General features: G+C 44.7%; 1 protein-coding gene across 1 annotated transcript in view; it reads left to right on the forward strand.

Annotated features, from left to right (window-relative positions):
* STAB2 (stabilin 2) overlaps window positions 1–14,275 on the forward strand; it is a 132,800-nt gene that overhangs the window by 65,658 nt on the left and 52,867 nt on the right. Inside the window, exons 24-30 of the mRNA XM_034643676.1 lie at window positions 512–652; window positions 2,686–2,784; window positions 2,873–2,980; window positions 6,512–6,643; window positions 9,179–9,307; window positions 10,913–10,969; window positions 11,961–12,056. Coding sequence (XP_034499567.1) covers window positions 512–652; window positions 2,686–2,784; window positions 2,873–2,980; window positions 6,512–6,643; window positions 9,179–9,307; window positions 10,913–10,969; window positions 11,961–12,056 — 762 coding nt within the window. The remainder of the gene's footprint in view (window positions 1–511; window positions 653–2,685; window positions 2,785–2,872; window positions 2,981–6,511; window positions 6,644–9,178; window positions 9,308–10,912; window positions 10,970–11,960; window positions 12,057–14,275) is intronic.

Below are 14,275 nucleotides of genomic sequence, written 5' to 3' on the forward strand. Positions count from 1 at the left end.
GGCCATTCCAGGCTCTCTCCTTGGCTTGTTGATGGCCTTCTTCACGCTCACACAGGGTTCTCCCTGTACCATGGTCTGTGTCCAACTTCCTCTTCTTATAAGAACACCGGCCATGTTGGAGTCGGGCTGACTGTAAGGATCTCATTGTAACGTGATTACCTCTATAAAGACCCTATTTCCAAATAAGGTCCCGTTCGGAGGTACTGGGGGTTAGGACTCCAGCATATGAATACTGAGGACACAGTGCAACCCAGAACACTGTCTACAGGGTTTTTCAAAGTGCAGGATCGCTTTGGTGGTCCTCATCCAGCACTCTTTGAATGAAGTAGATAGAGCAGACCTGGTCTTCAGGGGCCTCCCTGATTGTGTGTGTGTGTGTGTGTGTGTGTGTGTGTGTGTGTGTGTGTGTGTGATGCCTAGTGTGTGGCAATTTAAAGACATTTCTAACTTCAGGTCATAGTCAAAAGTGTGAAAGTCATTACTGCCTGAAAAGTATAAAGCCCAGAAATAGGTTCGATCCCTGAATCTCCTACCCTATGCAGACTCACCTCCCCACTGTGGTTTGCCTTTACAGAATATCACGATCGAAGGAGCATCTGTCATTGACGGTGACAACACAGCCACAAACGGCGTGATACACATCATCAACAAGGTACACACTCGCAACCTCCCACACATACAGCATCTCTTCTGACTTCATTGATTTGTCCTCCTGCACAGTATCTGGGAGGGGGGGCGGGGGTGTGGAAATACCTACTTCTAATGGAAAAGTAACCTGCGTCGTGCTCCATGACGTTAATGTTAAAACTGCTTAGGGGTTCTCTGCACCCAGTCAGACTCAGTTCTTACTTACTCAGCCCATATTCAGCAACGGGCCCTACATCAAATGTGGCCACATAGAGTATTTTTCTTACTTATGTGACTATCTTAATCAAGAACTGGAGGAGAGGCAAGTGGTTATGTATTATTTTTCCTCTCCCCTTTCTGCATTATTGCATCCTAAAAAGATGGGGTAAGGAAGCCCTAGGAAAAAAAATGGAAAAGGGTAGAAAAGGTATTTTGAAATTTTCATTTTCTTCTAAGACAGATGCAACAGTATTCAAAGGTATGAAATTTTTAAAAAGTATAGCGGGGAAAGGGGGTTTTAAGCTAGCCTATAATTTTCAGTTACTATATTAAGATTTTCATTGAAAATTAAGGTTAGAACTTAGGGTATGTTGGGAACTTTTGAAAGGTGGAAGATTGGAAAAGACAATTAACTAATAGGATTTTTAACTAAAATTATCCTCACTTGGCAGTTATATACTTACTTTTGATTTTAATTTACAGAAAAGGTCAACTATTTCTGTGCAGAAAAAAAAGAGGCTATTTGTAAGACTCCTGGGTGCAGTATTTTGCAAAAACCTTGCAGTTCCCTTCTATTGCCAAGAAACATTAAGAAAAACAACATTTTTGAGCACGTGATCACTTGCAAGGAACTTTGTGTTTATAACTTCTTATGATGCAAATGAACATTGGTTATCAAGGGTATTTTTCTTCTCTGATCCTGGCTTTCCTACTAAAAATCTTTTTAAAAAACATTAAATTACCTCTCCTCATTTACATTTCTGATGGCCAAACCTTGTTAGTACAATGGCCCCTCAATCCATCTTCTGTCCTAAACGTTATTATCATGGAGCCAATTCAGGTCTCACCTCCTCCTTGAAGCCTTCCCTGATTCCTGCAGCCCATAACATCAAGGAGGGCATACAGAATCCGGGTACCGGCTCATAGCAAGCTATGTGAACTTGGACAAGTGACGTAACCTCTCTGGGCCTCATTCTTCTTCCCCAGGGAGAATGAAACGACACCTTCCCTCTCGATGTCTTTGTAGCAGGCCTTCCCTCAATAAATGTTGGTTTTACTCCTTTCTCTCTCTTCTGTAATTTCATGGGGTTTAGGGGTGTAGAACTCATTCGGCACACGGTGCCTTCTTGTACTGATAGTTCTTCCTTGCAGTATAGTCCCAGACCCCCGCATGATGGCATGTCCCAGGGATGAGGGAGCTGTGTCTCTGTGTCCCTCGTCAGCATTGGCACCTGGCCTCATACACGGTAATAGTAATAACTGGAATGATTGACCACACAGTAGGTACCAGGCCCTGTACAAAATATCGTGTCACATTATCTCGTGTGATTTTTACCACAACCTTAAGACAGTAGAGGCGACTGTTCTTATTTCACAAATGAGACGAGTAAGACTCCTCAGGGTTAAGTAACTGGACTGAGGAGGAAGTGATGTGACCACCAACGATTCCTAGATGCCTGTCCACTAGTTCAAGTTCTCTGCTTAGCCTCTGGGTTGCACAGGCTCCCTAAGGACCTCCTCCACCTGCCCTTGGACACTGTGGTCACCTTGCCAAGGCCACCATGAACATGCGTGCAGGTCATGCCCTGCATATCGGTGCCTGTCCCAAGGGTGGTGTGGGGCTAACCCCCAGCCCACTTCACTCCCCAGGCCATGCACGCCCATTTGGTGTTGCCAACTGTCAGAGGAAATGTACCCTTTGTTAAATTTGCAGAGGCACTCTGGGGACTAGCAGTGGTCCTTATAATCACATCTTGTCATGTGACATGACCCTACTTACCAGAGGGCAGCAAGCCCTACAGACACATGCTAACAGAATTTGGGGGCTTCCTTTCCCAGGTTCTGGTTCCCCAAAGAAGCCTAACTGTCTCCTTGCCAAACCTGATCACCCGGCTGGACCAGATGCCCGACTATTCCATCTTCCGGGGCTACATCATTGTAAGTACCACATTCTTTGTGCAACCTGCTGGCTTGGGGTTCCTGCACAGGGAAATCCCTCACACATTCTTGTCTCTTGCCATCACAGCAATATAACCTGGCCAGTGCGATCGAGGCAGCCAACACCTATACAGTGTTTGCTCCAAACAACAACGCCATCAAGAATTACATCCAGGAGAAGAAGGTCGCAACTCTAGTAGGTATTGGGAACGATAACCAGGAAAATTCTTTTCTGAACATTCAAAGTCTACATTTTTCAACCCATCTGTCATGTACCATTCCACTCTCATCAAAACTTCCATGTCTGTGTCCAGATGCTTAAGGTAAACTCAGAGACTTTCTCCCCTTCTGTGTTTCATTCACACTCCCGGAAACACACACTCAGGCCCCTACACAAGGATGCAGGTGTTCCAGGAAGCTGGAAGGATCCTCCTGGTCACCCCCCATTCCCACCCTCACCTCCCTGGTCCTGGGCAGCTGGCATGCCAGCGGCAGAGATGAGGAGGAAGTGGGTCATCTCTGTCTTCCTCCTCTTCTCCCCTCCTCTATCCTCCCTGATTCCTAACATCTAGGGCTAGACAGTCCAAATTTGTCAAAAGAGTTTGTCAAAGAATATAAAGCTCCAATCATGCCACTCTGTGCCTCAAAACCCTTGGGGGATCCCCATTTCTTGCAGGACTGAGTTCAAACTAACTGCCCAGGTATTTAAGGCCTCCATCAACTGGCTGCCATTCATCTTCTATTCAGTGGTGGCGCCAGAATTTTCACTTAGGAGCCGGGGTTGCCCTGCTCCCAGCCCCCACCCCACAATGGGAGGACATGTTTGAAGCTGTATTTGCACAACAAACACACTGTTTTCTCTTAGATCTTCAAATCAGGTGCCTGAGACAGAGACGCTAATGAAATGTGGACAGACACTTGAAGTCCCTCTAAGCCATCCTTGGGCCCACCTGCTCTCTGCAGAAACCCCATGGTCTAACCAGAATGACCGTCTCAGAGACCCTAAACAAGCCAAAGGCGTTTGGTGCCTTGGTTCATATCTACCCACACACGCAGACACACATGTGCACATGTGTGCACACACACGCACACATACACATGCACGTGTGCGCAAGAACATACACACACTGCCCCCTCAACCAGGAAGCCTGCCCTTCCGCCTTCACTACCTCCAGAATCGCCCCACCCATTCCAGTCTGACCTCCTCAGGGAAGCTGGCTCACCACCCGAACCAATAGAGAATAGGAAATCTCTCTGCCTCTGAGTTCACAGCGTTTGCACGCCCTTCAGCATCTCTATGGTGTGATGAGTTGGCCTTAGCTCGCCAAGGAGATTATAAAGGACGTGAGGGCAGGGACAGTGTCCTCTACTTTCGTAACTGACACGATGAACAGGCAGGGCTCCTGGGAGGGACGCAGAAATCACCTTCCCTTTGTCTCCCCTGCCCTGCCCCAGTCCCTGTGAACCTGTTCCGTGGAAAATATTCTTTTCCTGCCTTGGGATGAAACTTCAGGCAATCCCATGGCCTTTCTGTTTCCCCCGAGAGTCCTAAGATCATTTGAAGTCACAAACACAGTCTCAATTAAGTTAAGAAAAAAATTCCAGCTCCTGTAATAATGAACACGTCGACTTGGATTTAAAGTCACCTCTTCTGTGTCCGTTCCCTGCTGGGGCTTTGTCCAGGCAGAAAACTAGAGGAGGGGGGCTTGTCGCTGAATCAACCAGGATCCATCAGGAGACTGAAACTGTATCAGAGGGAGTTTAAAAGTATGAATTGTTAATTGGGTACAAAGCTCTATAAGTATAACTGAGAGGTTAAAAGGAGAGAAACAGAGAGAAGTCACAGAGGTAGCAACTACAGGAAGCATCTAGACCCCAAAGGCTGAGAGAACAAAGGGAAGAGGCTAGAATCACTAAACTTAGAAATACAGAGGAAGAGCCCCACGGAGCTGTACCTGGGACCTCAGTGGAGGGGGTATTGTTCATCTGGTGTCTCTGATCCTGGAGGAGGGTCCCTCGGGGTCCAAGACCCAGACTCTAGCAGAGGGCTTTGCCTGGAAGGTGCTGATGTCTGGGCAACCGCCTTCCAGATTCAGCTGCCACTTCCGGGGCGCAGAGTGGAGTTGGGGTGATGCCCATAGGAACAGGAAGCAAACAGGATGAGGAAATCCCTTCTCCCTCCTTCTGCTCTAATAGGCTTCACAGTCTCCTTCTAGCACTTCCCATTGGCAGAACCTAACAGGAGCCCTGGCAAAGGAAAAATGTGGACTGCAGTCCTGGCCCCAGCATCACAAAACAGAGTGTGGAGGGTGGGTTTGGAGCTGAAAGATAATTAACTTAAGTAACCTTCTAGTCCCTTCCCCGAGCTCATTAAATTCAGTGTGGGTTGCATCAGGTTTGAAGTTGAAGGGAAGAAAGACTTGCTGGTCAGGAAGAGACCTTAAAAGGGTAGGAAGGTTCTTAATCTAACTGGTACTGTCTTGAGATGCCATTGCTCTTTCTGGGCTGGGCCAGTGTTTCAAAGCACTCGCTCACTCTCTGTCTCTCTCTCTTTCTCTCTCCCTCCTTCTTTCTTTCTTTTCTTTGTGAATTCATAAAATATTTATTAATCGTGGAGACAGAAAATTCTCCAAAGATTATGTTGAAGTGACTAATGTCTTACAGGCACCTTTCTCTCTCCCTCTCTCTGTCTCCTTCCCTCTCTCCCTCTGATGCATTGGTGGCTCTATGGAGACCCCACCCATCACTGCTGCTCTCTGATGGCCGTCCCCTTGACCTGTGTGCATGCACCCGAGCCCTGTAGTCCTCAATCTCCTCCTTGGACCCTAAGTATCCAGAACCCACCTCCAGCTTTTCCCCTGGGAAAGCCTGTCTGCCCCACTAGGCCGCCATCTAAGATAGGACCTAAGGCCCCAGTTCTCTCCAACCCTGCCACACATCTGGCCCACAGTACACACATCCTCTCTTGTCCCAAGCCAGCATTGGGAGTGGTGGCCTCTCCCAGTGCAAGGACAGCCCTTCTCCCTCCACAGTGAACCAACCTGCCAGCCATTCTTGGGTGAGGTTGCTCAGGTCTGAGTACAACCCCAGTCCCACAGGCCACCATTCTTCAAAACATCCCATCGAATCTCCTCTTGTGGCCCCTGAGGTGAAAGGCAGGCTGGGGTGTGGGGACTCTCTCTTCACAACACTTCTCCTTGAAGAAATCATCTTTAAAATCCTCCCTTAGGGGCACCTGGGTGGCACAGCGGTTAAGCGTCTGCCTTCGGCTCAGGGCGTGATCCCAGCGTTCTGGGATCGAGCCCCACATCAGGCTTCTCCGATGGGAGCCTGCTTCTTCCTCTCCCACTCCTCCTGCTTGTGTCCCCTCTCTCACTGGCTGTCTCTCTCTCTGTCAAATAAATAAATAAAATCTTTAAAAAATAAAAATAAAATAAAATAAAATAAAATAAAATCCTCCCTTAACCTTCGTGCCCTCAGTCTGGGTTTTAGGGTCACATCAGGAGTTCTGGACCATCCCACATGGAAGAATGGCTACGTCCAAGGTGATGTGTCTCACAGAGCTAGTATTTAATATCTACTGTGTCCTGGTGCCTGGGTCAGACCTTGCAGTTGAACAAGCTATTGTTCCAGTAATTCCTCAGTGCCAGGCACGCTGGGGCAGTCCACTAAATGACTGGGGACTGGCCGACCTATGAGCTGACATTCACCTTTGTGTGTTATCCAGGAGGAGGACGTACTCAGGTATCACGTGATCTTGGAGGAGAAGCTTCTGAAGAATGACCTGCACCACGGCATGCACCGGGAGACCATGCTTGGCTTTTCCTACCTCCTTGGCTTCTTTCTCCACGATGACCAGGTGCGACCCTTTTCCTTAAAACCCAGGAGTGAGTGTCTTAGCTCCTATCGTCCGTCATCACTTCCATGTTGGAATAATCTCACCGGTGCTTCCTAAGCCTTATCCACAAAAGACAGTTGCCTGTCTTTCACCATAAAGAGCAAAGAGACTGCCACTCTCCCCACTCACCGTCCCTGTTACCAGCCTTCGGAGAATCAGTGTGGGCTTTCCTAATCAGGGTATTTGAATTCCAGCCATCACAAGGGCCCTCTGACACTGATTCCTAACAAACCCAACAGACAGTCCCCGGGCAGTCTCTAAGATAGAAGGGGACCTGGCAGCAAAACCCAATTCCCAGGACATGGCACTGACTCCACGGGGCCAGATGACATGTGGGTTCCAGGAGCCGAATGAATAGTGTCATGATAGCTTGATCGTACAGACCGCGGTCCTGGGACCAACTGACCCCCACACCATTATTCCAGTATTCATTTCACACAACCACTAAATATTTCAGTGTTCAGAATTCATGAAAAAGAGTTGATGAGACTAAATATGTAAGGTATTTCAAGTATAATTCTAATGACATATTTCAAACATCAAGGAAGAAGATTGGTTTATGAAAATTCAACAAGAATCTCACAGTGTGCCTCTCGTGTAAATTCTCATAAGAAAAATTACTAAAAACAAATTATTATTTAAGATAAACTAAGCACAATGTTAAGAGGAAGAAAGTTTAATTACAGACATTTTTTATTAGTATTATTTGGTCCTTTTAAAAAGTACAATGTTAAGACAATGTTCTCAGTAGTATCATCATTGAATCACAAGAGAAATTTTGTGGACATTTTGTTTCAACCTGCTTGGGTAAAAAAAAAGAGCTTAACTCTTCTTTACTTCCAAATATTTTCCTCCAACTCCTGCAAATAATCCCACCTATTATGGATTAACCTTGAGGAGATCCTTTTAAATACGTTTTCCTATTTTTCCTGGGAAGGCAACTTTTTATTGGTAAAGAACTTAGATTTTTTTCTGTTTTTATCTGTATCATTTCTTACTTCATCCCATAGAGGTGAATTTTCTAATGCAGTTAGTTGAATCGATTTTAACTCTGTCATGTTTATTTTCCATTTGTTTGGAAATTCTTTGATCCAGAGCAATTTTACACTAGAGGCTTTAACTTACAATAAACAAATAGTTCTGTCTCACAGGCAAGGTCCTGCTTTTATCGATAACTCATTTACTTTCTCTTAGGACAATGGAGTTGTACGAAAAAGCTAAACCAGTAAACTTGGGTTCAAATAAAAATTTTAATGCAGCCCATAATTCTCTGGGTACATCTCACAAAGAAAATGATTCAGACTTTTTTTTAATGCCAAATCAACAGTATCATAGCATCAGAAGTTCTGTCATTTTGATATTTTTTTAAATAGCTCAGTATCTCAGAATTCTAGAAGTTTGTGCTACAATCACCATTTGACACCACCTGTGAGGTTCCCTGCTAGTTTTCCAAATCTACACAGACCCTAGAAGACCTCTGTGGAGCTCAGCCATGATTTATCTCAACACCCACTGGAAATTCACCTGACTCCGAGTAAATCACATTACCATGGGAGTTCAAATTTCAGCACTTCAAAGAGTCATTTTAATATTGCTGCTGTGGGGAGTTTGGGGAAGTTATTAATCATTTTTAAACCCTTATTGGATACAAACTTAATATTTTCTTAGTACAAAAAATATTCCCTCTTCTCCCAACTCACACCTACACACACACACACACACACACACACAATTTTTTAAAGAACCATTTATTCCCGATTATATTAGTGATATTAATGAATGAATGGGTGGATTCACTTGTTTTGCATTACTCAATCATTAAGGTAGCCTCCGCTAAAAAAAAAAAAAATCAAAACAAGTTGCAACTCAGAGTTGAATTTGCGTTAACAGCACAAAACTATACCCTACAGTGGAGCACTTTCACAAATAGAAACACTATAAAATGCTAGTTATTTTTATTCTGAAATAGCTGTCTCTTGGCCTTTCTGAGGGTTGCTTACGAACTAACCATGGAGATGTGCTGAAAGGCCAGTGAGATTCATTCTCCACGCCTGGGCTTTGGAAGGCATTCAGAGCACCAGGACCACCAGTCCGCAGCAGAGTGGAGCGCGCCCACAGAGCCATCCTGCCGATGCGACTCCCGTAACAATCGTGATTCGGAATTCTTCAAGCAGTCATAAACCAACTAATGGGAGGGGAGGAGAGAAACCTTAGAGATCATCTAGAACAGCCTCTTCCTTTTACAAAAGAGGACTTTGGGATTCAGAGAGGAAAAGCAACTGGCCCGAGGTCACAGAGCAAGATGGTGCCAGATGCAGGACCGTTACTTAGCGTCTCCTCCCCAGGAGAGCCCTTTCCACTGCACAGCGCTGCCTTCCAGGTGAACGCTGGAATGTCTCCGAGGCTGTCGTGATACTGGTGGCCTCTGAGCCTTATCTTCGCTCTTTCCCTTGAAATCACTAAATCCAAACTCACATGCAACCCTCTTGTTTTCAGCTGTACGTAAATGAGGCTCCGATAAATTACACGAATGCAGCCACTGACAAGGGAGTGATCCATGGCTTGGGGAAAGTTCTGGAAATTCAGAAGAATAGATGTGATAATAACGACACTACTATTGTACGAGTAAGTTATATCCAAGGCCAATGATGTACCTGTTGGCTTCGTTCTTTATAAATTTTTTAAGCATAAAGTTCATGGATCAGGATATCTCAATTCAGTTCCAAAACACATTGAGTGAGCATGTCTGATGTACAAAGAAGCAGCATTACTGTGACTCTACAAAGATAAACAAGACATGATCCCCGCCCTCGGTGGGCTCACAGTCCAGTGCAATGAATTGTACCTTGGGTGCCTGGCAGCTTTCCTATTTGAGGGTTCTATTGAGCACGATTCTCAAGCCATGGTCTTTCTCAGAGGGAAATATGCCATGCCTAGCATGGGCGCAGAGAGGGGGCCATGGTACACCTATGGCAGGTATCGGCCAAGCCTGGTCTACTGGGAGAGAAAATATGGAGATGCATTATTTCAGTGTAACAGAGGATGCAGTAATGGAGACTTTTCACTCCAGTCCATGGGATCTTTCCATAACAGTAACTGCTGACATTTGGGGGGCATTTATTATGGGCCAGGCACTGCACATATTTTATATTAGGAGGGTTTTATACGGGTTAATATACATGTTACATGTATTAATCCGTGCTCAAAATAGGTACTATTACTATCCCCATTCTACAGATGGGGAAAATGAGCCACAGCGGGGCTAAGTAACGTACCCAGGTTCACAGAGCTAGCAAGTGGCAGGCAAAGAATTCAAATCCAGGCAGTCTGGCCCCAGAGCCAGAACAATGAACAACTACACTATCCTGTCTGGTGGAGGCCAAGTTAAGAACTAGTCACACTGGCCTCCTCCTGTTCTAGGAATGGGTCACATTTAAAAGTTTCTGTCATTCTTAACTTGCACTCTTTATTTTATAATAGTGCATATTATCTCCATGCTGAGCCCTCAGCTCCCAGGTGCTCCCAAGCCTGCGCACTGTGTGTGAAACACCATCTGAGTCTGGGAGTCTGGATGAAGAATTCACTAAATAATGGGTTTTCCATAAATGAGGGCTGTTGTTAAAGGAATTAGGATGCAAATAGAGATAAGACCTCCCCGCGGTAATGGGTTGCTAGCATTGAAGAGTTTTGTGGAGAGAAGCAATGCTCAGACATCCAAGACCTCAAGTATTTGAAGTGCAAGTATAAATGAACGGGAAAGAGGTTGACCAGATGAACTTGCTTAATGTCTTTCTGAGTCTCAATTCTCCATCCTAAAGCCTTCAGCTCCAAGGTCGGGAAAATATTTGCAGCCTCACTTTGTACTAAAAGTAATAACCGTGGGGGCGCCTGGGTGGCACAGCGGTTAAGCGTCTGCCTTCAGCTCAGGGCGTGATCCCGGCGTTGTGGGATCGAGCCCCACATCAGGCTCCTCTGCTAGGAGCCTGCTTCTTCCTCCCCCACTCCCCCTGCTTGTGTTCCCTCTCTCGCTGGCTGTCTCTATCTCTATCAAATAAATAAATAAAATCTTTAAAAAAAAAAAAAGTAATAACCGTGAAATGTTCACCTTGCCTCTCNTGTGTTCCCTCTCTCGCTGGCTGTCTCTATCTCTATCAAATAAATAAATAAAATCTTTAAAAAAAAAAAAGTAATAACCGTGAAATGTTCACCTTGCCTCTCTGTTTTGCTAAGGGAAAATGTGGGGCGTGTCTCCAGCAGCCGATCTGCCCATTTGGAACTAAACAACTAGTAAGTTTTTGTCTGCTTTGATAAAATAGTTTCCAGATCCCAGGATGTCCAAATTAGAAAATGAACCTCAAAAGGGAGGAAGGAAGGGAGGGAGGAAGGCAGGGAGGAAGGAAGGGAGAAGGGGAAAAAGAAAGAGAAAATGAACCCCAAGCATACCTCATTTTCACTGCCCTCAATTCCTATACGTGGTTTGAATTTAGTTTTACCTTCCTATATGCATCTTTCTAAAGTCCTGGGTCCAATTTTTTGGACCAAAGCAAAATTTTATTAATATACAAATAGAAGCTGGTTCACATCAATGTACAATACAGGAAGGGATCTTTCACTTTCTACATCTTTCAGTTCCAGAAGCCAGTTGAGGACAAGAGCAAGAAATCTTCCCAGGGAAGGGCAGACTCCATATCCAAACCCACATCCAATCTGGATGAGTTTCACCTGCCTGATTTCCTTTTATAGTTGAAGTTACAACTTTCTCTAAGAAACAGATGGTGAACTTGGGAGAAGTAAACATGTCTTCGAATTAATTACCAATGTTTCTTGTAGCTATTTATTGCAAAAGTTACTTCTGATAATGTTCCAATCATTACAAAAAAAATAGATGCTTATGCATCTTTCATAGCATGAGAATCAGAATTCCTGATGATATCAATGTTGATTCTTTCTCTAGAGTTTAATCTTGTTATTACAGGATAATTTTACCTAATGTACTCTGTAATTCTTCCTAACTTGAATTAGTTTTCTCAACCAAAGTTCTTTTTACAAAGTACCACCTTAAGGTATAATAATTTGGATTTTGCCACCTGTTCATTTCTGGCAGCCAACACCATGCCTTTGTGTCTCCTTTCTTACTAATCAGCTCCAAGAAGCCAACCCCCTCCATTTCCAGAACATTTCAGTCAACCAAACAGCAATGCGTCACCCGCCTACTTGCTCTTAGAGACTGGAACGTTTTCCTCACCCAAAAGCTGATATAATCATTTCTATTTCATAGGGTGAAGAGATAAGGAGATGTATCTATACCATCTATTTCATGGGAAAGCGATCCCTGTTCATTGGGTGCCAGCCAAAATGTGTGAAAACCATCATTGTGAGTATAACGATTGAATCGCCCTTCCAATTCCTGCAGCAGCATGGGGAAGTTTTACCGTATGCCACACTTTTCAGATGCCTTCCCATCTAGTCCTTCCACCTCTCCTCTTCCTCCCCATCATCCCCATTGTCATCGTCATGCAAGGTAGCGGTGGTTGCAGGAAAACTCAGGACAGCCATGTAAGTCAGGAAACGGAAAATCTGCAATATTCTACTGCATGGTGAGGAAATTGAAGGACTGAGAGCCTAGGAGGACTCCTCATTGTCACAACAGGGACGGAGGAGACAGCCAGCTTCCTAAGGAAAGAGAAGGTGTGCCTGCTTGTTTAGAAAATAGGACCCCAGAAGCCAAGCACGTCTGCACTGTTGCTTTGGAATCTGCAGGAAAATTCTTTATAACTTCCTGTCCTGCATCTTCTCCAGAAGACTAGACATACCCTCAGCCTACCCTACAGAAGCAAGATGGTTTGGCCTTTAAGCTACAATGCTTGGGGCTGCAGAAGATTTTGTGGGGTTTGGGGTTTCATTTTCCAGTATCCAGAAATGTTTTATTGGAACACAGCTATGCTCATCCATTTATTTTTTACTGAAGTATAATTAACATACGATGTTATATTCGTTCCATGTGTACAACACAGTGATTCAATAATTCTTTTTTTATAAGAATTTTTTATTATGTTATGTTAGTCATCATACAGTACATCCCTAGTTTTTGATGTAAAGTTCCATGATTCATTAGTTGAGTATAACACCCAGTGCACCATGCAATATGTGCCCTCCTTAATACCCATCACCGGCCTATCCCAGTTCCCCACCTCCCTCCCCTCTGAAGCCCTCAGTTTGTTTCCCAGAGTCCACAGTCTCTCAGGGTTCATTCCCCCTTCTGTTTACCCCCCCTTCATTCTTTCCTTCCTTCTCCTACCAATCTTCCTGCTATTTCTTATGTTCCATAAATGAGTGAAACCATATGATAATTGTCTTTCTCTGCTTGACTTATTTCACTTAGCATAATCTCCTCCAGTCCCTCCATGTTGCTGCAAATGTTGGGTATTCATCCTTTCTGATGGCTGAGTAATATTCCATTGTATATATGGACCACATCTTCTTAATCCAGTCATCTGTTGAAGGGCATCTCGTCNAATTTAGCTATTGTGGACAATGCTGCTATGAACATTGGGGTGCATATGGCCCTTCTTTTCACTACGTCTGTATCTTTGGGGTAAATACCCAGTAGTGCAATTGTTGTGATTCAATAATTCTGTATGTGGAATCTAAAAACAAAACAAAGGAACGAAGAAACAAACCAAAAAAAATGAAAACAAACAACCAACAACAACAACAAAAACAACCACCACCACCACCAGACTCTTAAACAGAGAGAACAAACTGGTGGTTGCAGAGGGGAGGTGGTAGGGGTGGGGGGGTAGGGGGGAAGAGTGCAATAGGTGAAAGGGATTATGAGGTACAAACTTCCAGTTATAACATACGACTGAGATGAAAAGTACAGCATAGGGAATATAGTCAGTAATCATGCAATAACGCTGTATGGTTTCAGGAGATGTCTGCACTCACCGGGCTGAGCACTGAGTAGTGTAGAGATGTGTGTGTTAGTGCCCTCAAGAATAAAGGTATCTGGGGCGCCTGGGTGGCTCAGTAGGTTAAGCTTCTGCCTTTGGCTCAGGTCATGTTTGGGGGGATCCTGGGATCAAGCCCTGTGGTGGGCTCCCCGTTCAGCAAGCAGTCTGCTTCTCCCTCTCCTTCTGCCCCTCCCCCCATGCTCGCGCGCGCTCTCTCTCTTACTGCCTCTCAAATAAATAAAATGAATAAATCTTTTTAAGAAAAAGAATAAAGGCATCTGTGATGGGGATTAAAGAGTACACTTATCATGATGAGCACTGAGTAATATACAGACTTGCTGAATCACTGTATTGTATACCTGCAGCTAATATAACATTGTATGTGAACTATACTGGAATTAAAATTAAAATTTAATTTAAAAATTTTAAAAGAAGAAGAGGAGGAGGAAGAAGAAGGAGTTGGGGCAGGGGGAGGGGGGAGAAGGAAGAAAAGGAGGAGAATTAGGAGAAGGAGGAGGAGAAAGGCATGCCCAGGCCCAGTGCACAGCCTGTAGGGCTTCCCTAAACGACAAGAGATTCACTTCTGAAAGCCCAGGGCTTCCCCCGCCGAGGCCTCTCCCGGTCAGTAGCATGAGAATGA

Source organism: Ailuropoda melanoleuca, chromosome 15, assembly GCF_002007445.2.
Source record: "Ailuropoda melanoleuca isolate Jingjing chromosome 15, ASM200744v2, whole genome shotgun sequence".
Classification (NCBI taxonomy): Eukaryota; Metazoa; Chordata; class Mammalia; order Carnivora; family Ursidae; genus Ailuropoda; species Ailuropoda melanoleuca.